This window comes from Equus quagga, chromosome 14 (genome assembly GCF_021613505.1).
Source record: "Equus quagga isolate Etosha38 chromosome 14, UCLA_HA_Equagga_1.0, whole genome shotgun sequence".
Lineage (NCBI taxonomy): Eukaryota > Metazoa > Chordata > Mammalia > Perissodactyla > Equidae > Equus > Equus quagga.
In genome coordinates this window covers 17,124,973-17,150,451 of record NC_060280.1, presented here as the reverse complement: position 1 = coordinate 17,150,451, position 25,479 = coordinate 17,124,973, and the positions used below count along the sequence as shown (strand labels likewise).

The window sequence follows — 25,479 nt, the reverse complement described above, 5'->3', positions numbered from 1 at the left end:
TAAGCTAGTTATCTCATAGTCTACAAAACTGTGATTTCATGGCTGTGGAATATTCTATGTAGTGGGTATGTTATCACTTAATGAACTATTTCTTATAGATATGTGTGTATACGTAAATGACATATATAAATATATTTATATTTTATATAGGGTACTGATGAACAATTTTATGCATATAGCTTTTTCTTTCCTTTAGAATTATCTTTTTTTAGGATAGGTTCCAAGAAATGAGGTTAGTGGGTGAAAAAATGTGAATATTTTTAAGATTCTTAACTTATACTGACAAATTGCTTTTTAAAAGAGAACAGTATGGGCAGAGGATACAGGGACTGTTATTTCTTATAACTACATGTTGTAAATTTCAATCAAAGCAAAGGAAGGGTACCCATTTATACTCTACCACTAATGTATGAGAGTCCCTTTTTCACCATTGTCACTTGCATTGAGTATTTTCTGAATGTTTCTATATTGCTAGTCAAAAAATGACGCCTTGTATTTTTTTATTACTAGCTTAAATATATTTATATGTATTTGGTTACCAATGGAACCTTAGACTTTTTAATATTTAAATCTGATTATAATTTTTTTAATTATGAAATTAATGAATACATCAAAGAATCAGAATAAATCAGCAATACAGAAAAACCTGAAAAAACATGTATAAATTCTCTCACCCCCTCCTCCGCACCAAAGTTTTGGGACATGTCCTTAGTTAAACGCTCCTGTGATTTCTTTTTTGTTGTTGGCATTCGTTTGATTGCTTTAAACAAACTGCAATTCTGCTATTCCTATGGTTGTGCAACTTTTTCTTGGTTTTTTTAACTTTTTATTTCCTTATTTAACTTTTATTTTGAAACTTTAGTTTTCAAGTAAAAAATTACTTCTCTCCTTTGGTGCCTTAATCGAAAAGCTATGTATATTAACATGAGACTTTGTTTCAGCCAAGTTCAGGATAAGCCTGGACAGGCTGGAGCGTAACTGTGCCCTTTATAGCACATCGTAGACTTTAATGTGTTGTGCATTTTTTGATAATACATTCACATGGTTCAAAATAAAAGGGTACAAAAGGCACAAAATGAGTAGTCCTATCTCCCTTCTCTGTCCCTGAGCCATCAGGTCCTAACCCTGGTGACAGATATTATTGTCTGCTTCTTAGGCGTTCTTCCAGACAACATTTATGCATATAAGAGCAAATTTGCATATTGTATTCTTTCCTTCTTTTTTACACAATTGGAGCATGCTAGCAGATCGTATGCACTTTTTGTTGTCCTTTTACTTTTATTTTGGAGATCGTTCTGTATCAGCACATAAAGAGCGGCCCTTTTTGTTTCACAGCTGCACGGTATCCTATTGGGTAGCTGTACCACAATTGACGTGGCCTGTCCCCTTGGATGGAAAGTTTACTTCAAGTCTCTTGCTGGTGCAAACAGTGCTGCCATAATTAGCTGAGGATGTAGGCCGTTGGGTTTACGTGTGAATTTCTCTGTAGGATAAATTCCTAGAAGGGAAATGCAGGAACAACAGACATAGGAATTGTGAATTTTGATAGATATTGCCAAATTGTCCTCCATCAAAGTGATGGCGGTTCCTACTCCCAGGAGCAAAGCGCGAGTGCTCTTTCTGTGCCTGCCTAACCAGTGTGTTACCCCACTTTTTTTTAATCTTTACCAATCTGATAGGTGATTGAGCATCTTTTTAGATATTAAAGAGTCACGCGTATTTGCTTTCTGTGGACTGTTGTTTCTGTCCTTTATCTAGCTTTCTGTTAGGTTGTTGGTATTTTGTTAATGATACATAGGGACTCTATTAAAAGGGAAACGAAGCCCTTTTTTTGGTGGTATGAATTACAAATACTTTTCCCAGTTTCTTGTTTGTCTTTAACTTTGTTAAACTTTGTTTATGGTGGTTTTTGTCAGATAAAATTTTCGTTTTTATACTGTAGTCGTAAGCAATTTTTTATTTTGCAGCTTCCAGGCTTTGTATTGTATATATGAATTCAGAAAGAGCTTCTTCCAAGTTTACAGAAGAATTTTCTTAGTTTATTTTAGTCCCTTGTTTGTTTTTGAGTTTTTTACGTTTAAATATTTACATCAAGAAATTATCCGAGTAGAAATGTGAGATATGGATCCAACTTCTTTTCGTTTAACAAGTCTCCCTGGTTATCCTACAATAATGTAGTGAATAATCCATCTTTCTCCCCTCTTATGTGAAATGACGTCTTTTATCGTATATCGCATTCATGTACTTGGACTGATTTCCATACCATCTATTATATCCTATTGAGTTCTCTGTTATATCTCAGTACCATGCTGTTTTAATTATTTTGCTTTATGTATTTATATCTTTTAAAATTTATATATTTTACTATCTGTAGGACAATTATTCCATTTTTGATCGTCTCTTTCGAAAATTTTCTGGCTCTTCCTGCTTTTTTTTTTTTTTCTTTTAAAGATTTTATTTTTTTCCTTTTTCTCCCAAAAGCCCCCCTGTACATAGTTGTGTATTCTTCGTTGTGGGTTCTTCTAGTTGTGGCACGTGGGACGCCGCCTCAGCGTGGTCTGACGAGCAGTGCCATGTCCCCGCCCAGGATTCGAACTAACGAAACACTGGGCCGCCTGCAGCGGAGTGCGCGAACTCAACCACTCGGCCACGGGGCCAGCCCCCTCTTCCTGCTTTTTTGATATTCTATGCGAACTTAGCATTAACTTGACTATGTACAGAAAAAATCCTGTGAGCACTTAATAAGTTTACAAACTAACTTGGCAAGAATTGACAACCTTATGCTATGAATTGCCTTTCCATTTGCTTTAATCTTTTTTCGTGAGCCTCTGGAATATTCTCAACTTTACATCATATAGGGCTTGCATGTTTATTGTTTATTACTAGGTATGTTAGATTTTGTTGCTGTTGTAAATAAGATCTTTTTCATTTTATCTTCCCACTGTTGTTTGTGTATGAAATTTATTGATTTCTATAGTAGTTTTGCACCTATCCATTTTCCTGAATTTTCTTTGCTTGTAAAAGCTTTTCAGTGGTTTCTCCTGGGTCCTCCCTAAATATACAATCATAACATCTGCAAATAATGACAATTTTCTCTCTTTTTTTAAGCTATGTACCTCTAATTATATGTTTTATTGGTTTCTTTGTATTCCAAAATCTCCAGAACAATATTAAATAAAAGTAGCGATAATGATTTTCTCATTACATTCCTAACCTTAATGAGAATGCATCTTATTAAGGAGAATAATGTTTTCCCACTTAAGCATGATGCTGGCTTCTGGGTTGACCCAGATATGTTTAATCATTTTAAGGAAATAGACATCTAGTCCTATTTTATTAAAAGTATTTTTAATCATGAATGGATATTGAATTTTATCAAACATCATTTCAGCACCTTTGAGATGATTGTATGATTTTTTTCTCCTTAGTTTGATTAATATTATAAATTATATAATAGATTTACTGATATCAAACCATCCTTGTATTGCTGAAATAAATACCACTTGGTTGTGATGTCTTATTATTTTTATATACTTTTCTGCTCTGTTGGCTAATATTTAAGATTTTTGCATCAAATTCATAGGTAAGATTGGCCTTTAGTTCATATATATCACATTTATTTGACTTCTGTATGTGCTGATTACAATAAGTTAGGGTAAACATGTCTCCTTGATTTTCTTATCATGGACAGCTGCATTCTTCTATGTTCGTTAGGAAATGGTGCGACTTCTTTGGCTTGGAATAGAATGGGAGTGTAGATAATGGAATTAGGTTAAGGCTGACCAGCTCTGGAAATACAGTAGTGCCCCCTTATCTGTGGGGCGTGTGTTCCAAGACCGCCAGTGGGTGCCTGAAACTGTGCATAGTACCAAACCCTATAATACCATTTTTTTCCTATACATACATACCTATGATAAAGTTTCATTTATAAATTAGGCACAGCAAGAGATTAACAACAATAACTAAAAATAGAACAATTATAACAGTATACTATAATAAAAGTTATGTGAATGTGATCTTTCTCTCAAAATATCTTATTGTACTGTCCTCCCCCTTGTTGTGATGATGTGAGATGATTCATTGCCTACCTGATGAGATGAAGTGAAATGAATGAGGTAGACATTGTGATGTAACATTAGGCTACTGTCGACCTTCTGACAGTACGCCAGAAGGAGGATCATGGAGCCATGACAATGTTGATGGTTGGATGTTAGGAGCAGACAATGTTTGTGGTTAGGGATCCAACAGAGGAATGATTCATGTCCCAAGGGGGACAGAGTGGGATGGCATGAGATTTCATACCACTACTCAGAACGGGGTGCAATTTAAAACTCATGAACTTTCTGTTTCTGGAATTTTCCATTTAATATTTTTGGACTTCACCTGACTGCAGGTAACCAAAACCATGGAAAGGAAAACCGCAACTAAGGGGGCACTGCTGTGGTGCGTGGGCCATCTCAGAGAAGAGCACTGTGTTGCCCTCAGGTGTTCTCAGGTCAGCTTCCTAAGGATGTAAAGGTTTTACCTACTTTATCAGATTAGGCCTATTCGTTTCCTTTTATTTCCCTGCCTCTGCCCAGCCCACAGAACACACACACACAAACACACACACCCACACACTGACAACTGCTCTCTCCACATTTAACTTGTGAGTGCACACTTCCATGCAATAGAGAGAGAAAACAGTATTCAGATTGAAAGTGACAAACTTTCAAAACTTATTCAAATGGAAATAACCTGGAGTTTATGATCACTTGAATAAAAGCAGGCTGAAATTTAATTTTTCTTATGGTTACAACACAACTTTCCAGGTAAATTAATAGTGTATATAAACTTCTCAGAGTTTGAGTTACTTAGGGGCATAAACTGATTTCAAGCACTTACCAGTGCCCATTTCATACAAATAAAATTTTAATGCTAATTATTATTCTTGCGTATAATTAAACAAGGCACCCTGAGAACCTCTTTTTAATTTTTGTGTAAACTTTTTTATTACGCTATAAAATACGTGAAGTACACAAATATTAAGTACGCAGCTGATGAATTTTTGCAAAGTCCACATTTGTGTCATCACCTCTGAAATCAAGATACAGAACTTTACCAGCACTCAGAAGCTGCCCTCATACTCCCTCCCAAATATACGTGCCACCCAGCAGAAGTGCTTACCATCTGCCTCCTATCTTCTTAGGTTACCTTTGCAGTTTTTCGACTTTATAAAAATTGAATCATTCAGTACTGTGGTAGCAGAATTCTAAGAGGGCCCCATGCTTCCTGTCCCCAGTGTACTTGCCCTGGTTAATCTCGTCCTCTTGAGTATGGTGGGAATGTGAATATGATGGATTTCACTCCTGTGATTACGTTACAGGATTGTGCAAATGTAATTAAGTTCCAAACCAATTGACTTTGAGTTAATCAAAGGGGAGATTACCCTGGGTAGGCCCAACCTAATTGAGTGAGCCCTTAACAAGAACTGGGCCCTTCCTGAAGTCAGAAATTTGAAGGTGAGAAGTACAGGATCCTGCTGGCCTGAAGAAGAAAACTGTTGCATTGTGAGCAGGTCTGTGAACAGGAGGCCTCTAGGAGCTAAGACTGACCTCCAGCTGACAGCAGCAGGAAAATGGAACCATGTCCTGCAACTACCGGGAACTGAATTCTGCCCACAACCTGAATGAACTGAAAGAGAACCCTGAGCTTTAGATGCATCTCCAGCCCAGAGGGCACCTTGGTTGCAGCTTTGCGAGGACCCAGTTGAACCATGCCTGCTCTTCTGACCTATACAACTGTGAGATAATAACTGGGTGCTATTGTAAGCTGCTAAATTTTACTTAGGGGCATAAACTAATTTCAAACACTTACCAGTGCCCATTTTATACAAATAAAATTTGTATAAATTGCTTCCACAACAATAGAAAACTAACACAAGTCTGTACTCTTTTATGCCTGGCTATTTTCACTAAACGCTATGGGAGGGGGCATTCAAGCTGTGATGTGCAGCAGGGGTTCATCTTTCCCATTGCCGCATTTTAGTCCATTGTCTGAATATGCCGCAATTGATTTGTGTGTTCTGTCGCTGGGCACTTAGGTTGTTTTCAGTTGTTTTTATTGTGAGTAATGCTGCTTTGAGCACTCTTATGCATATGCTTTCTGTTGGGTATTGTCAAAGATAAGCAAAGCTGGATACTAGTTAAAGTGGTAAGGACAGATTTTAACTGGTAATATGCTATTGCAATAGGAGAGAGAGTCCAGTGTGAACTGAACTCAGCTCTGATTTTTACAGAGATGGCTGAGTGTTTGACACGAAGAATGAGGGAGTCGGGCGGGGGGTGAGCAGAGGTTCAGTAGATCAGGGAGGTGAAAAATTACAAAGAGCGGTCAATGTAAGAGCTGTGTCTGCTGGCTGGCAGTTATTGGAGGTAGGTTTCTATCCTCCCACAGAGACTGGGAGACAGAGAGCCTGTCCTTCCTGATGATTGGCATTTTAAAGGACTGGCTTTCGGGTTCTCGAGAAAGACAATCCTGAGTGGTAGGAGATACGTATACATCTCAAGGGGACAGAGGGAGGATTCACAATTGTAAGCCCTTTTCAGTAACTGCCCCAGGAAAGGGTGATCTGGGGCCTCTGTCAGGTGTTGGCCAGAACAAACAGTGAATTCTGTTGTCAGCCTTGAGCTTTCTCAGGCCAGTGCTATAAGGGGGGGCGAGGGTCATCTTCGGGATGCAGCCTTGAGCTGCTAGAAACTATGTTAGTGGTTGAGTCTTCTAATGCAGGAAGATGTGGGTGTGCTGAATATTTGTGTTGAGAGCCTGTAGTTTTTATAGGCCAAGGTTGAGGCCGAGTCGAGGAGAGGGCTCCGAGGAGCTTGGCTAGAGTTTGTTCACGGAGAGAGCCTCCGTCTGTGTACTCCTGGGACTGAATTGATGGGTCCTGGGGTAGGTGCGTGTGGTTTACTCTGGTAGATATCGTCAGTTTTCCAAAGCAGTTGTACCAATGTATATCCCCTCCAGGAATACAAGAATACAAGAATACAGGAATACAAGAGCAGGAAACAAGAGCTCCCATTGACCCACATCCTTGCCAACACTTGATAGTCTCAGTTTTGTTTTGTTTTTTGATGTCTCCATTTTCATGGAGATATAATGGTATCTCGTTATGGTTTTAATTGGCATTTACCTGATAATGATGTCACTCTGGTTTTCACATGCCTATTTAGAGATTCTCTTGTAGGACGTCTCTCTCCAAGTCTTCCGCCCACACTTTCACTGTGTAGTCAGCCCTTATTTATGTGTACTCTGTGTGGATTCTGGATATAAGCTTTCTGTCAGATGAGTGTATTGTAAATGTCGTCTCCCACTCTTTGGCTCACTTTTTCAGTCTCTAAAGGAGTCTTTTGATAAACAGAAGTACTTATTTTAATGAAGCCAAGTTTATCAATATTTTCCTTTAATGTTATTGATTTTTGCATCTTGTTTATGAAATCTTTCCCTACGCTGAGGTCATAAAGATGTTGTTCTGCGTTACCTTGTAGAACTGTGCCATCCACTATGGTAGCCGCTGTTTCACACTTGAGATATGACTAGTGTGACTGAGGAACTGAATGTTTAATTTTATTTAGTGTTGATGAATTTAAATTAAAAACTGAAGCATAGTAAAATGTTTTTCTATTAAACAGAACTTTTTGCTTTTGATAGAATTACACCTCACTTTAGCCATTAAAAATTTATCATCTAGGGGCTGGCCTGGGGGCATAGTGGTTGGGTCTGCGTGCTCCGCTTCGGCAGCCCAGGGTTCACAGGTTCGGATCTCAGGCATGGACCTAGCACCACTCATCAAGCCATACTGTGGCAGCATCCCATACGAAATAGAGGAAGATTGCCACAGATGTTAGCTCAGTGATGATCTTCCTCATTAAAAAAAAAAATTACCATCAAAACAGGGATGTTCTATAAGTATAAAATATGCACCAGGTTCTGAAAACTTAGTGTGAATGAAATAATGTAAAATATCTCAATAATTTTTATATTGATTACGTGTTGAAATGATCATATTTTTGAAATTTGGGGCTAAAGAAAATATGTGATTAAGACTAATTTCATCTATTTCTTTTTACATTTTTTGATGTGGCTACTAGAAAATTGTAAATTACATATAGGACCCATATTATCTTTCTATTGGACAACACTGTTATAGAAGCATTATCATTTTACCTTTCACAATTAAGTCTATGACCAAACTAGGATAAGTTTTTGTGTATTCTGTATTTTGTGTATTCTGGTTTTTTCCCACATTGTTATCCAGTCGATTCAGCAGCGTTTATTTAAAAGGCCATCTTTTCCACCCACTTCGTTGTAGTGGTACTTTTGTCATAAATCCGGCGGGTCTGTTTTTGGACCTTCTGTCCTGTTCCAGTGGTTGGTTTGTCTGTCCTTGTACCCGAGTCACCCTGTTTCCATTATGCGGTTTTATGATAAATCTTCATGGTCTGGAGTAGATCCTCCACTTTGTTCTTCTTCAAGATGTCTTGGGTGTTCTCGGCCTTTTGTATTTCCATGTGACTTACAGAATCAATCCATCAATTTCCACAAAATTATTTTCTGGACATTTGATTGGGATTATATTGGATCTATAGATAAATTTGGAGAGAATTAACATCTTTGCAATACTGAGTCTTCAAATCCATGGACATGATAAATCCTTGATGTCTTCTTCAATTTCTGTCAATGTTTTGTAGTTGTAGAGATCTTGCACAATTTTCATGAGATGTATTTCCAGGTATTTGATTGGTTTTCGGGGTACAGTTATAAATGATACAGTTTTTAATTGATTAATGTAGAGACGTTTGATAGCTTTAGGATATTGAGTCTTTCAGTCTAAGAACACACAATAATCCTCCATTTAGGGAGAGCTCTTAAAAATTCTGGATATAAATCCTTTATCGGATACGGGTTTGCAAATATTTTCTCCCAGTTAGTGGTTTGTCTTTTCATTTTCATCACAGCATCTTCTAAAAAAGGAGAAGTTTTTAATGTGATGAAGACAAATATATTAATTTTTTTTCTTTTATGATCTGAGTTATATTTAAGAAATCTTTGCTAAACCCAAAGTCACTAAGAATTTCTCCTATGTTTCCTCCCAGAAGTTTTGTAGTTTTCAGCTTTCAGGCTTAGGTCTATAATCCAATTCTAATTAACTTTTTGTAGTGAATAAAAGTCAACTGTTTTTGCCTATAGACATCCAGTTGTCAGCACTACTCATTAAAAAGATTCTTCTTGGGGCCAGCCCCGTGGCTGAGTGGTTAAGTTTGCTCGCTCTGCTTGGGTGGCCCAGGGTTTCGCCAGTTCAGATCTGGGCGCAGACCTGGCACCGCTCATCAGGCCATGCTGAGGCGGCATCCCACATGCTACAACTAGAAGGACCCGCAACTAAAAATACACAACTGTGTACTGGGGGGCTTTGAGGAGAAAAAGGGAAAATAAAATCTTTAAAAAAAATAAAAAGACTCTTCTTCCTCATTGAGTTATTTTGGCACCTTTATAAACAGTGAGTTGACCGTATATGTGTGGGTTTATCTCTGTGCTCTAATCTGTCCCATTGACCTGTGTATAGGTTTATCCTTACACTAGTAGCATGCTCTCTTGATTACTGTAGCTTTAGAGTAAATCTTGAATTCAGGTAGTGGGAGTCCTCTGATTTTGTTCTTAAAAATGATTTTGGATTCTAGATCTTGTGTTTCCATATAAATTTTAGAATTACCTTGTCAATTTTTACCAAATAAGCCTGCTGGAATTTTGATTGGAATTGTTTTTAATCTATAAATCAATTTGGGAAGAATTGACACCTACTGAGTCTTTCAATCCATAAAGAGGGACTATCTCTGAATTTATTTAGTTTTTCTTTAATTTCTCTTAGGGTTTTTAGTTTTCTCTGTGTGGGTCCTACACTTATTTTATTAAATATATCCTGTAAGTATTGCATTTTTTTGTTACTGTTGTAAATAGAATGGCCTTCTTAATTCTGATTTTCAATTGTTTTCATTGTTGTTTTTTGTTTTCTAAAGATCGGCACCTGAGCTAACATCTGTTGCCAATCTTTTTTAATTTTTTCTTCTCCCCAAAGCCCCCCAGTACACAGTTGTATATTCTAGTTGCAGGTCCTTCTGGCTGTGCTATGTGGGATGCTGCCTCAGCATGGCCTGATGAGCGGTGCCATGTCCACGCCCAGGATCTGAACTGGGGAAACCCTGAGCACCAAAGTGGAGCGCACGGACTTAACCACTCGGCCACAGGGCCAGCCCCGCTCATTGTTAATATATAGAAATACAATTGATTTTTATATTGTGCTTGCTAAACTCATTACTCTCGAGCTTTTTTGTGGGATTTTTCTATGTAGATGATCATGTTGTCTGCAAATAAAGACGGTTTGACGTGTTCCTTTCTGGTTTGTATATCTTATATTTAATTTTCTTGCCTTTTTGTACTGCCTGGGACGTCCTATACAATGCTAAATAGGAGTGGTAAGAGTGTACATCATTGTCTTTTCCCCCAGTTTCAGAGGGATTATATTCCCTTCTATTCCTAGCTTACTATCAGTTTTTATCACGAATAACGATAAATTTGGTCATATGCTTTTCCTACATCTAGTGAGATAATCTTTTTTTTCTTTACTTTAACCAATAATGTACTGAATTACATTGAATTTTTGTATATATTTGAAAATATTAAACCATTATTGTGTTCCTGGAGTAAACCCAACTTGGTCATAATGTATTATCTTTTTATGTGTCAATGTATTGGCTTTGCTAATTGTTTTTAGTAGTTTTACACCTATATTCATGAGAGCTATTGGTCTAAAGTTTTCCTTTCTTGTGATATCCTTGTCAGGTTTTGTTATCAAACTTATGGTAGCCTTGTATCACAAGTTGTGAAATGTTCCACCTTTTTCTATTCTCTGGAAGAGGTTTTTGGTTGTTTGGGGTTTTTTTTAACATTGGTGTTATTTCTTTTTTAAACATTTTGACATAAATGAAGTAATCCAGCCTAGAATTTTCTTTGTAGGATGATTTTAATTATGGATTCAGTTTCTTTAATAGATATATAACTATTCAGATTTTCTATTTCTTCTTATGTCAGTTTTGGTAAGTTGTGTGTTTTTTAATGAATTTGTCTATTTTATCTAAACTTTCAAATTTACCTTCGTAAAATAGTTTATATAATGGCTCCCTTTAATACTCTGTAGGACATTTTGTCCCCAATATTGGTAATTTGTGTTTTCTGTCTCTTTTTTCTTAATAATTCTTCTTGGGGCGTTATCAAATTTATTTGTCTTTTTAAAGACCCAACTTTTGCTTTGTTAATTTTCTATTTTATTTCTGCTTTGCCTTTATTGTCTTTCATAATCTGTTCTTACCTTGATTACTTTCTTCCTTTTAGTGTCGGTAGGTTCAATTGGTGGTTCTTTTTCCGGCTTCTTGAAATAGATCTCAGAGCATTAATTCTCAACTTTTCTTTTGTGTAATGTGTACATTTAAAGCTCTAAATTCCCCTCTCATTACTGCTTTAGTTGCATCTTAGTCATTTTGTTATGCCATGTTTTATCATCTATCACTTTAAATTGGTTTTTTTTATTTGATCTATAGGCTATTAGAAAAATATTGCTTAATTTCTAATCTTTTCGAGATTTTCCAGTTATATTTTTTGTTATTGATTTCTAGCTTAATCTCACTGTTGTCAGATGACATACTATGTATATAACTTCAGTCCTTAGAAACTGGTTGATACTTGTTTTATGGCTTGGCACAGCACCAGTTTAGTAAATGTTCCATGTGCTCTAGAAAAGAATGTATATTCTCTAGTTACTGGTGGTGTTGTTCTATATATACTTATCAATTAGGTCAAACATATTAGTAGCGTTTGCTCAAATCTTCTATGTCCTTACAGGGTGTCACTTGTACTTATGACCAACCAACTATAAATCGGGGTTCCCATGGCCCCTCCTCAGGTTCAATAATTTGCTAGAATGGCACAGAACTCAGGGAAACACTTACGCTTACCAGTTTCTCATAAAGGATGTAATAAAGGGTACAGCCGAACCACCAGATGAAGAGATACGTAGGGCGAGGTCTGGGAGGGTCCCCAGCACAGGAGCTTCTGCCCCGTAGAGGTGGGCTGTACCAGCCTCCCAGCACGTGGGTGTGTTCACCAACCCCAAAGCTCTCTGATTCCTGTGCTTCAGGAGTTTTTATGGCGGCTTTATCACATGGGCATGATCAATTATTAACTCATTTTCCAGCCCCTCTGCTCTCTCCAGAGGACTAGGCCTAGGAACTGCAAGTTCCAAGCTTCATCACCCAGGGAGTTCCGAGGGATTTAGGAACTCTGTGTCGGACGCTCCTTTCACTCACGAAGTGACAAGGGTTGTAGGATCTCTGTGTCAGGAACCAGGAACAAAGACCAAATAGTAGCAGGCACAGGGGACAGAGACCAATATATAGATATATAGAGATATATACAGATATATATATATATATTTCTTATTATTTCACAGTATCTTACATTAAATAGTCAATTAAGTTATAAAGAAGTTAAAAACCATCAAGAAAAATTATGTTATATTTACCGTTTCTGGAGCTCTTCATTCCATCTGGTATATTCCTTCTGCTACAGAACTTCTAACATTTTTTGTATCTATGTCTGCTAACAGTAAATTATCCTAGCTTTTTTTTTCCCTAAACACATTCTTTATCTTTGCTTCCTGTTGAATGGATCATTTCACTGGATATAGAATTATGAATGACAGGCTTTCTTTCAGTATTTTAATGATTTACCCTTGTCTCTTGGCTTATTTAAGTTCTAATGAGATGTCCATGGTCATTCTTATCTTTGTTTCTCTGTATGTAATGTATCATTTTTCTCTGTCTGCTTTTAAGATTTTATCTATATCTCTGGTTTTCAGCAATGTTATTGTCATGAGCCTTTTATGATTTTCTTTTTGTTTGCCCTGCTTGTGGTTTGTTGAGCTCCTTGGAACTGTGGATTGATGTTGTCGTTAGTGCCTTCGAGCTTATTCTGACTCCTAGCGACCCGTGTACAGCAGAATGGAACGCTGTCCAGTCTTTTTGCACCATCCTCTCACCTTCCCGCACTGTATCAGACAATGCTCTGCGGCTATTTGTAGGGTTTTCATGGCCAATTTTTTTGGAAAGTGGGCGGCCAGGTCCTTCTTCCTAGTCTGTCTAGTCTGGAAGCTCCACTGAAACCTGCCCACCATGGGTGACCCTTCTGGTATTGAAACTTTCAGCATCACAGCAACATGCCACTGCCACATATGACAACCGCCAGACTGGTGGCATTCCCTGACCAGGAAACCAACCTGGGCCATAGTGGTGAGAATGCCAAATCTTAACTACTGGACCACCAGGGCTTTTATAATTTTATATGAATTTATAATTTTCATTAAATTTGAGTCATTATCAGCAATATTATGCCAACTACTTTTTCTGTTTCTGTCTCCCCCTATATCCTTCTGGCACTCCAGTCATGTGTATTTTAGATCACTTGATGTTGTCCCAGGTCACTGAGGTTCTGTTCATTTCTTCAGTATTTTTTCTCTGTGCTTCATTTTGGATAGTTTCTGTTGCTATTTTTAATTTCACTGAATATCTTCCTCTGCAGTATTTAATCTACTGTTAAGCTGATCAAGTGAAATTTACATTTCATATTTTGTATTTTTCATTCTTGTAGGTTACATTTGGTTCTTTTTATATATTTTTTTATGTCTGTCTTCATTCTGCTCATGTTTTCTTTTTAAATTCTTGAGCCTATTTATAATAGCTATTTTCAAATCCTTGTCTGCTACTGCCATCGTTTCTGAGTCTGCTTTTATTGGTTGATTTTTCTCTTGATTATCAAACTCATTATCTTGCTTTTTTGCATATCTAGTTATTGTTTACTGGCTGCTAGATTTTGTGACTATTACATCATAGAGTGTCTAGATTTTGGTTCTTCATTTAAAGAATGTTAAATAGGCAATAAAGAATGTTTGGCAGGCAGTCAAGTCATTTGCAGGTCAATTTCTTTCTTTCGGGGCTTGTTTTTAAGCTTTTCAGGTGAGTCTGTAATGACCTTTTCTCTAGGGCTAATTTATCCCTATTACTGAAGTGTAACTCTTCTGTGGTCTCTACTTTAAAGCTCTCAATGTTTGTTCTACTCTCTCTGAGTGGAACTTGAACTTTTCTCAGTCCTGTAAAAGCTTTACCAATTAGTTATCATATAACCCCAGCAGTTATTTGCCCAACCTCATGCAATATCTCTCTATGCATCTATAGTTCATTATTAAGCGATAGACTCCAGGGGACTTCTATGCTTATTTCTTAAGCTCTTCTTTTGCATAGCTCCCTCCTCTCCGGTACTTTCCCTCACACGTTCCAGCTGCCCCAGTTCTCTCAAACTCTGAACTCTGTCTTTTCAACTTGATGAATCTGCTGTGCTGTCTTTAGATCCTTTCTACCTGCACTCTGCCTGGAAAGAGCCTCCAGGCAGAAAGCTGCTCTGATCACAGGGTTTACCTCACTTACTTCAGTTCTCAACTTGATCACAGCTCTGCCCTGCCTGTTGTCCAATGTCTGGAAACAGCTGCTTTGTACATTTTGTCCTGACTTCGAGTTCTTTATGGTGGGAGATCAATCCCAGAATGAGCATCCATTGTGGCCAGACTGGAACCATCCTGCCAAGTTTTTTAAACTTTGCAAATGAAAGGTAGGCTCCTAGAATGGATGGTTCTATGATGGAAGAGGGTAAAGGGGCAGAGATTCAGAGGCAACCCTGTAACTTCATATAATTGTGCCAGAAGTTTAAGAAATGCATTATATTTGGAAACATTTTCTCCTCAATTTCAAAATGAAATTCAATGGAAATATTAGGTTTATTTTTGAGAGTTAGAAAAAGTTTCAACCTTACGTCATTATAGTTCTTCCATAACATGAAGGTTGGCTAGGCAGTTTTACCAATATTGCAGTATTGTTAGTTTGGATCAATGATAATGATGAAGCATTGGCTGCTGACAACATTTATTTAAGCACCTCCCGTGAACCAGGCACTGTGTTGGGCTCTTTATATTGATTATCTTCACCCTTACACAACAAATCTGCAAGTTAGAAATCGCGATCCCCAGAAACATATGGAGGTAAAGTCAATTCCCCAAGCTCACACGGTGAGAAGTAAATACTCAGTGACTGAAGTACTCAGTGGTAATTTAGGGGCTGGAACACGGAAACAATCTCAGCTCGCCACTAACAATGCCTGCTTCTGTAATTATGCTGCTCCCTGATCTGTCTTCACCTGAGCTTTCCCATCTGGCAAATTAAAGAGGAAAACAGTTAACTCCCTCCCCAGAGAGGCTGTGTTATTATATGGATGTTTTGCATTGTTTTGCTTTGAATAACAGCATATGTAAATGTGCTTCTGGAGGTTAAAATTACACTTACTTTTTAAACCTCGGCCTCTCCCACTGAGGCGAATGGTTGAAAATGATGGGGAGGCCAAGGCAGGCTGGAGAGAAGGTTAGTCGCCTTGGGATTGCTTCTCCCCTTTCCTCCCCACCCAACTCATTATTTTTATGCTGGTCTGAGCTGCCACAGCAGAGTAAAGATTAGTAAATTTCCTATCGTGGCGTCCTAGCTGGTTCTGACAGGCAGTGTCCAGAGTGGGTTAATCCAGACATTAATCATTAACTCTGCCTCAGGTTGATGTGTAGGGGCAGATGTTCTTGCTGAGAAGAAGAAAAGCCTCCTGTAGCACCTGAAAGACTTTATTGCACGTGGTCCCCAGCCAGATCACAAAGAGAGTCTAGTTAACACGGGCACTTCACTGCCTCCAACCACCTACCTCTTGTTCAGAGCTTGGCATATGCCCTCAACCTCAGCTCTCCCGCGGGCCCTGCATTGTTGAGCCCTCCCTATCTTAAACCGCCTTTCCTGGCATTTGAATCATCACTTCGATGATGTGATAATATCTGCAAGTTGGGAAAATAAAAGTGGCATTTGTTTAGCCATAATTAATGAAATATTTATGTTGCATGAGACTATGTGATAAAACCTTAGGCTTAGAGCCTTTTGCTTCTGATTACATTTGGGGTTTTTTTTTTTTCTATGACCAGACATTCTGACGCCAGCTCTTTTGCACTGAGCAGATGTCGTGTAGTAAAAATGGGTGCCAGATGCTGTGAGCCGCAGAAGGGCGATTTGTTTAAGAGCTGGCTCTGACTTTTTTGCATTCAATTAGTCTGCAGAACGAACCTTACAAAAGCATCTCGGTACCTCAGCTAACTTCAGACATGTATTTTCGTGATAGATGGCATCTCTGAATGCATTCTCAGCAACACACTGTATAAATGGTGTTTAAGGAATTAATTGATTTCTGCATAATGCCTTTTTAAAAAATATATGAAAAGAGAGCTACACAGCTCTTGGCAGGGACCCAGAAACGTAATTAACGTTTGCCCTTAGGTACTGCCACTTCATGCTCATGGCAGGTGCAGTGAGGGGAGGGCAGGGAGGAAGGGGGGAGGGGTAAAGGGAGAAGGGAGAGGCAGCTTTGGGTCATGAAGCACGAAAAGAAACTATGAGTTCAGTGACCTCTTCTTTTCCCAATTCAGGTCCCAAGCACATCCCGGTGAGAGCGCAGGTGACAGGGGCTGCCTCTTCCCCCTCCTCCAGTACCTCCTCCTCTGCAGATGAAGAATTTGATCCCCAGCCTTCCTTGTGGTCAAAGGTAACAACACTTGGCAAACCAAAGTGGGCCTCGGCTTTCAGGGGCTGTTTACTCTCCAGATTTCAGAGCCAATGTGGGCTCCAGCTGCACTGGTTCCATTAGGAGGATCGCGTTTCATTGCATCTCACAGCAACCACTCTTTCTACCTGGAACACCCCAAGAATTACCTTTTTTAAAAAAACGTTTAGAAGCTTGTCTTTCTCAGAGACTCAAAAGAGGGAGGGGAAAAACACCCCCAGACACATTTACTTGAAACCATTTGGTGACTAAAGCTCTTAAAGTGGGTTTAATATGTGGTCCAACAAGCAAACCATCGAAAAAATTACAACAAGCAGATGCATATTTCCCTGGGGGAAGCACAGCTTCATTTAAGGAGCACTAGAGACAGATTGCATGGAAAATGTTATGTTTATTCTAATCAGGAATACGAAATGAACCATGCAGTTGCATCTAGGCACGGATGCTCCCAGGCTCCCTGCTGCGGAGGGGACTAGCTGTGTGCCAGCTAGGGAGATGGCAAGCCTCCTCTTTGCTTAATGAACGTTAATATTTCTGAGGAACACTTTAAACAACTCCCATATCCGTAGAGGAAAAAACACAAACATTGTTATATGTCTTTAAATGTGTCTGTCACATACACGGAGACACAGATCCCATGGTCAAATCTCCCCATTGTTTTCTTTATCCACTGGGGCTGGAGCATTTTCACTGGGACTAGGGGCTGAATGGCTGGACCTAAAATGCTTCCTGGGTGGACAGAGAAGCAGTTCACTGCTCTGGCAGTGTTTATTTTTTGGAACAGTGAGGATCTGAAGGAAAAGGGAGAAAACCAAATTTATTTACTTAGACTCAACTTTTCCATATCTGGCATTAGGAGCTTTGGCATCTTCTCAAGTCACTCGGGGTTCCAGCTCCCCAGAGCCCAGCTTGGAGCAAGTCAGGAGGGGGCTGGCACATGGCATGAGTGCATGGTATGTGTGTATGTATGTGTGTGTGAGAGAGAGAGAGAATGATAATGAGAGACGGAAAGAATATGTATGGATTTGTAATTTCCAACTGTGGGCATCTCTGATTAGTTTGGTACTCAACACAAATGAATTCTGTGTGTTATGTGGATTTCTGGGGTTTCCTTACTGCCTCCCTCCCTCCCTTTAAATGACTTGGAGTTAATTCTGTCTTCAAATGAATACAGACATTCATCAGCCATTCCAACAGCCATTCCAGTCCTCATGGAGAAAGAAAGCATGGAGCGGCCCAAACACATCGAAATAGCAAGACCATGATATCTAGGGCAAGCCTTGCAAGTAGCTCCTTGTCTTCCTGCCGGCCCAGAGCAGAGCCAGTCATCACTTAAGCTCCCAGCATGGTAAAGCTTGCCCCCTTCACCTGGCTTCCGACGTGGCTGCTCTTATAGGCAGGGAAGCTGGCAAAAGGGTGACTTGTTTACGACTTCCCAAAGGCTCACCCTGAAGGAACGAAGGGAGTTTTTTCCCCTCTGGTTTCTTAATCTCTTCTGTCCCATACAGATATGTCCCCAGCCATGTGGCACAGAGCCCATGTCAGCTCAGATGAACTTTTGTGCAGGAAGCTGGAAACAGGACGTGCACACCCCCACCCCTTCCCTCTGCTCTACCCCATCCCGCTGCCTCTCCTCCCAAACACTGCCTGGATCTGAGACTGGACAGCAGCTTGTCCTCAGTCCTGCCAGATTTCTCCCTTTCTCTGTCCTTTACCTTTTTCTTCCTTAGCCTCTTTCCTTTCTTTCCTGTGTCCTCATTACCAAAACTGAGGATATAAGAACTGTGCCTGGCGCATTGTGAGGCTCTAGGAACATTTGTTAATAAGTCATCCTTCTTTTCTGTGTCAACATCTTTTAATAAAAGGCATTGAAGGAATTCTTTCCTCCTCTAGGTTCTGTTTTACTGATTTTTTTTTTCTGGTTAGGAAGATTGGCTCTGAGCTAACATCTGTTGCCAATCTTCCTCTTTTGGCTTGAGGAAGATTGTCTCTAAGCTAACATCTATTCCAATCTTCCTCTACTTTTATGTGGGATGCCACCACAGCATGGCTTGATGAGCAGTGCTAGGTCTGTGCCTGGGATCTGAACCTGCGAACCCCAGGCCACTGAAGCAGAATGTGTGAACTTAACCACTACACCACCAGGCTGGCCCCTGTTTTGCTGATTCTTGATAAAGCAGTCGGGGTTTGGCAGCTTTGCTACTAAGATGGCATGATGCTGTTGAGGCATCCCCCTTGAAATTGTATTAACTAGTCTTAATTTATGGGGAAAGTTTGACGTTTCTATCAAGCAGAGGTCCTCCCCTGCCCAGGAAAGGCAGAATCAACTAGATGAAATGTGGATGCTGGATTCAGGTTACTGCGCTCACCTTCTGGCTCTGCCAGTTACTATTGTGTCATCTCGGGCAAGTTATTTAACTTCTTTAAGTTTTGATTTCCTTATCTGTAAAATAAGTGTAATTGAGGAATAAATAAGATGATACATGTGAAGTGATCAGTACAGTATCTGGCACAGAGCGCTCAACCAACGCTGGGATTTATTATGTAGCTTCGTACAGTGGAAGCTCAAGAGAGGTTTGTTAAATGAATGAACTGGCTCTCCATATAGATTGAGATAGACAATCCCTGGATAACAACGGCCAGTGATCTCCACCAGGCCCCTCCTCCCAGCCTTTCCAGAAAGGTCCTACTTGCCTAACAGACGGGTTCCCCACCCAGATGGCTGCGAAGCTCGGTTCACAGCGGTGGAGAGTCAATCTGGAAGTCCTCCCCTGGAAATAGAGATGATACGATATGCACTAAGTTGGAGTTCTGAGAGCCAAAATTTCCTTCCAAGGATGAAGGAAAGGATGAAGAGCTTTAGGATTATAGATCCTAAGGAGAATTCTAGAAAAAACAAATTTCATCATTGAGATAAATGTTTTCACCAATGTTTTGTAGACAGTCTAACCCTGAAAGCTGGATGCTTTCCTAAGGAGAGTGACGGTCTCTCCATCAAATGGGTGACAGAATGACAAGGATCCAGAAGCCCTGGAAAGGCGCATCTTTCAAGGCACAATCTCTAACCTCTGTTATGGACCCAGATTCCTCTGGGATCAGTCCTGTTATGGCTATTCCCCACTTGTGGATTTATGGTCCTTTTAATAAGCAAGCATTCAGTTCAACCACAGTTGTTGAAAGCCCAGACACCGGGCTAGCTGTAACAATTTTTAATTCCATATTTGTTTTTCCAGCATTATGAAGTCTCCAGCATGCTCTAATCTTCATCCTAATGTAGAAAATTGATCTGTGTGCTCAGAGAAGGCAAACTCATAATAAAGCTAGCCCAATTTGAACATTTATTTTATACACATAGGAGCTATATGTATACTATATATACTCCTACACACATATATACGTACATATATATATGAAAAATAATATTAGTATAAAATTATAATCATGCTAATTTATAATACAATAATATAATAACCATGGTAATAATATTAAAAATCATGTATTTACTGAATATTTCTCCCATATCTTTTTTAAGTATTCTTCAAAGGGCTTGACCCACCTTATCTCATTTAATCCTTGTTATGTCCCTACAAGGTAGGCGTTAGGTCATTCTCATCGCTCTGAAGACAACCCTGAAGTTCAGAAAGTTGTGTGACGTGCTGAAGCTCACACAGCTCAGCGGAGACTTGATGCCAGCTTTGCATGGCTCCTGGGCCGCGTGCTCAACCATTGTTCTCTGCTGTTTCTCCAATCAGAAGTGTCTCCTGCACTTTCCGCTATGTGGAGCTGGCCCCACCACTACTTCTCCTGGTGTCTAAAACCCGGAAGTGACGCCATCCAGATCTAGATAGCTATTTTAAATGCACCAATTTTGAATGCTCTGTGTTTTATGAGCCCAGGCACACAGAACCCAGTGACATTAATGATGTATTTGTACCAGCAAAGTGAAGTAGAGAAGGGAAGCGATCTTATGTCTCTCTCAAGCCAAGAAAACTTTGAGTTGAATTGTTTAGATATGTTCCTCTATGCCCAGGTTTAATTAGGCAATGTAGACCCAACCTGAGGACTATGTAATGTTGTTAACTGGTTTTCAGGTAGTATCCTTGTGTGTGTGCGTGTGTGTGCATGTGTGTGTGTCCTGGGCTTGTCATCCATGGACTTTATGGAAGCACCTGTACAGAGTATAATTCTTGTATTATTCCTTCTTTCAACTGAACCAAGTCAATGCTCTATAAAGCCACTCTCACCAACATACCTGCATATCTATCCCCACCCACAAATACCAGTTTCCCAATCCAGCCCCTACTGGCCTCATGTGGCTATTTAAATTTACATTTACATTCATCAAAATGAAATAAAATTTAAAATTCAATTTCTTATATACACTAGCCTCATTCCAAGTGCCCAATAGCCACAGGTGGCTAGTGGCTTCCATATTTTAGACAGCACAGATATAGAACATTTCCATCGCTGCAGAAGGGTCCATTGGACAGCATTGTTCTAGAAGCTGAGCAGTGGTTTGGTTGAGAAGGCAGAAGCCTATGACAGTATTTTGTAAATTTCAACCCCCATTTTTCTCAGACATATTTTTTCTTCTCTGTTGGTTTTTGTAGGAGAGGAAGACACTTAGAAGAAGGAGGAAGCTGGAAAAAGCAACAAAACAATTGGCTAAGCAAGAAGAATTGAGAAGGCTTCATAAAGCTCAGGTCAGAAAGCACACCTGAGATGAGTGAGTGGGTGTGGGGTCCTAGGAATCTGCGTCTGAGAGCCCTTTGGAAATCTGTATGGCACTGGGGGAGGTGGGCTGGCAAAGGTCAGTCTCTCCGTCTGAGCGACTAGGTTTGTGGCCAGCCTACAGGCCCTGACCCCGTCGCTGGTGGGACTCTGGGGCCTGGAGAGCCCAGGGGTTGAGCTGGCCTGCTCCCAGCTGCCTTTCCGTTTGCAGACATGTGTCCTTCAAAATGAGCCTAGGATGACAGCCCACACATGGCCTTGGGCATCATCCTAAGCCCTGACTGCCACAAGGCAGTGGGCTTAGTTTTGTCCCCTGTGAGGACACAATCTTCCCCTGGCTCCCTGACAGTGTCTTTGCTGAACTGACAACAATTAGGGACTGTCTCTAGTCCAAGGTCAGTTGAAACATAAGCATCCAGCATTTTGATGGAGATTTCCTAGCTTGACTGTTAACTCCACATACTTCTGCCCAAGTTGATCTGCCCACCTCTGTCACAGAGGGGCAGAATGAAGCAGAAGGTCAAGGCATTCTCCTGCTCCCTGAGGACCCCAAACCTAACCTTGAAGAACAGTTGGGTTGTAGGACAAGAGGACTTAGAATGACCATTCACATTAATCCAATGTATTCTTATATCCCTTCCTGCAGTTATTCTTTTTATCTGGGCATGTAGTCCTTTAAGTTGTTTCTGGCAAGAAGGAAGTCATTTAACCCAAACTCCTTACCCTTCCCAGTGACTGACACAGGAGCTACCCCACCCTTCACCTAGTGAACAAGGAAAATTCCCACAAACTCCCTCTCTCCACTCTCAACTTCTGAAACAGGTTTCCTTGAAACATTTCAACTTTTCCTTCTGAGAACAAGATAAGTCTTGATGATACGGATTGGCAAACCCAGCCATTTCCCCTCCTTGTATTTTCACTCCAGATAGTAGGTGGTGATAAGAGAAGAGTTATGATGGCTTTTTGAGTCCTAATCTGCTAACACCCATAGCAGCCTTCTTTAGTCTTTAAGATTTTCATCCTTAGTCTACAAAGAATGACCGCTGTATTAGTTTGCTCAGGCTGCCATAACAACATTCCACAGAATACGTGGCTTAAACAACAGGAATTTATTTTCTCACAGTTCTAGAGGCTGGAAGTCTAAGATCAAGGTGCCTTCAGTGTTGGTTTCTGGTGAGGGCTCTCACCCTGGCTTTGTAGACAGCTGCCTTCTTGCTGTGTCTTCACATGGCTTTTTCTCTGTGTGTAGGCAGAGAGAGAGAGAGAGAGATCTGTGGTGTCTCTTCCTCTTTTATAAGGACCCCAGTCCTATAGGAGTAAGGCCCTACCCTTATGGCCTTATTTACCCTTAATTACCTCCTTAAAGGCCCTATCTCTAATTGCAGTCATATTGCGGGTTAGGGCTTCAACATACAAATGGGGGGCGAGGGGACGTAATTCAGTCCATAACAACCACACAGCCATAATGGCACAACAGTCAGTAATAAAGTCATTTAAATGTTTCTCTTCCATTAGCAATTCCACACCATGCCATCAGGAGATAGATTTGTAAAGATATAATTATCTCTAAGAGAGAGGCAGAGAGGAAGAGGGCATGAAATTATAGTAGTTTTCTGTAGATTTCCCATCTATTTCAGATTTTATGTTGAACACTGGGGCTGAAACACTCTTAGCTGGGACAAGAAGAACCAGGCGGCTCCTCGGGCCCCACCCCTCCTCAAGTCTCTTCATAGGCTGGAGGTACCTCAGCGATTGTACCCCAAATCCAGGGAGGCTTAGAAAGATGTGGAGTTGAGGAGGAAAGGGAGTGAGCCAGAGCCGGAGGAAGGTGCAGGGGGAAGAGCACACACTTACCTGCCCAGGCGGCTGCCAGCTCCTTTAGTAGACCTGGTCTGCTGGGTGCACAGTCTGTTCTGCCAAGAGAGATGCCTTTGGGCAGTAGATCAAATCGACAGGGATGAACAAAATGTACATAGGAAAGGCTTTCCCCTAATTTTCCTTCCTAATATACATAAGAGAGAAATAGCTAGTAGGGAAAATAAACGTGTAAATGCAAACCCTGTCATGACCCCAAACCTTAATAGGTGCCTTAATAGATGGTGAATCTGAGGAGGGTGTTAGGTTGTCCCTAAACGGGTTAAACATCTTGTGTCTTTTCTTAATAACCTGCTAGTAACAAAGCCACCCGTCTACATCCACAGTAAAAGGGCCCTTGGCATTAGCCCTGCGGTGTGGTGAATGAATAGGTACGATTTATAGCTGAGGACAGGAGCAGGACAAACACAGAGAGGGATACCCGACCCAGGAGTTGGTCCAGGTCTCCTGCTCCAGACCAGCTTCTGGGGAGGTCTCTGCTGGTTCTTCCAGGGAAATGGAATATGAGCATGCTCCGTCTTTGTCCCCGAGCCCCTGTCCTACCCTGAGTCATGGCTGCTGCTTGGGTGGCTATGCCATGACTGTAGTCAGAGGCTGAGGCTCCGAGGAGTCCAGGAGCCCTGAGGACCGCCCACACAGCCCACACCCTCTGCCCCAGAGCACCTGTGTGACTGGGTGGTCAAAGGGGGCTGTTTTAATGTCTACTTGGGGGAATTGAGCTTACACACAGACTCCTTGCTGTGTGTTTTCATACTAAATAAGGGAAACGCCACGATCTAGTTGTTTGGGAATTCAGAGGTTCTTCTCCAGTCAATCAAGGAGGGACACCCTGAGGGACAGGGCCTCTTCCTCTTGGAAAGTAAGTGGCAGACTCAGCCCACTCGTGTGACTGCACATGAGGAGTCCCCACGTGACATGTGATCCTGGTGTTGCAGGCCATCCAGAGGCAGCTGGAGGAGGTGGAGGAGCGGCAGAGGGCTTCCGAGATCCAGGGCGTGAGGCTGGAGAAGGCGCTGAGAGGAGAAGCAGGTAGGCATCCCAGCAGATCTGTGCAACAGATCTGTGCAACAGCCCCAGCGGGGCTGTGTCTGTGGTCTGAGAATACGCTGGTCCAGCCATCTGGGCCGAACAGCGAGAGTTTGCCACCCTCTGGGGATCTGTCAACATTGACACAGAGTGCTAAATCCACAACTGCTTCACACTTTCAAAATCAGACTGGCATTCCCATTTGAAATTCCTAGGGGCATTGGTCAGCCTGGGGGCATTGTAACTGGATTTCTGGTCTGCCCAGTTCTCCTCCGCTAGTGTGAATGTTCTTTGCAGTTGAGGGGTTAAGATAAATTCCGGAGGAATATTTGGGCGTTCAAGCAATGTTGGTGGTGAGTCAAAGTCCTGGTTTCTCCCTTTACTTGTCTTATGACCATGGGCCAATCCCTCCCTAAACCTTTACGAACTTTGTTTTCTCTTGAAAATGGGAATAATAGTGATTTTAGAACTCGTATAAGGACTAAAGAAGAAATTATGTGTGATGCATAAATTAGCACATGGCCTGGCACAAGGTAAAGCAATAAATGGTAACTATTCCACTGATGGCTTCAGATTCCTAGATTCCCAACAGAATTCATCAGGTGAAGACCTCCAGGAGTTGGGCATGAAGACCGTGGGTCTATAATAAGGAGCATGAGACAGTTTCAGCCTTTGAGAAGTTTATAGTCCATTGAGGGGCACAGATATGCAAAGAGATAAACTGCAAGACAGGAGGACAGGTGCTGTGATAGGAACCAGCATGAGGGTGGAAGGGGATCAGAATCACAAAGTCATGCACGCAACATTGTGAGGGCTGCTTCCAGAGCCTGGCAAGGGCCCGGGGGCCCTGCGGTGTCAGCTTCATTGGCTGTATGGTTAATTCCTCTCTGGATAGCATGGAAACATAGGGGTCTGACTTTACCCCCGTGCCTCAGTTTCCTTCTTTGTAAAGGAGGAGGGGTAATCACACCTGTCTCTTGGATTCGTGGTGAGGATCGGCTAAAACAATTTATGCAGAAGCCCTAGCACAGTGCCTGACGTGGAGAGCAGATTAAGAAGTATTTG

General features: G+C 40.8%; 1 protein-coding gene across 10 annotated transcripts in view; it reads left to right on the top strand.

Annotated features, from left to right (window-relative positions):
• The window catches only part of MICAL2 (microtubule associated monooxygenase, calponin and LIM domain containing 2), a 220,409-nt gene that overhangs the window by 170,385 nt on the left and 24,545 nt on the right, over nucleotides 1-25,479 (top strand). For all 10 annotated transcript variants that reach the window (XM_046685201.1, XM_046685200.1, XM_046685202.1 and 7 more), the window contains 3 exons: nucleotides 16,649-16,764; nucleotides 21,393-21,485; nucleotides 24,324-24,417. In XM_046685201.1, the coding sequence (XP_046541157.1) occupies nucleotides 16,649-16,764; nucleotides 21,393-21,485; nucleotides 24,324-24,417 (303 nt within the window). The remainder of the gene's footprint in view (nucleotides 1-16,648; nucleotides 16,765-21,392; nucleotides 21,486-24,323; nucleotides 24,418-25,479) is intronic.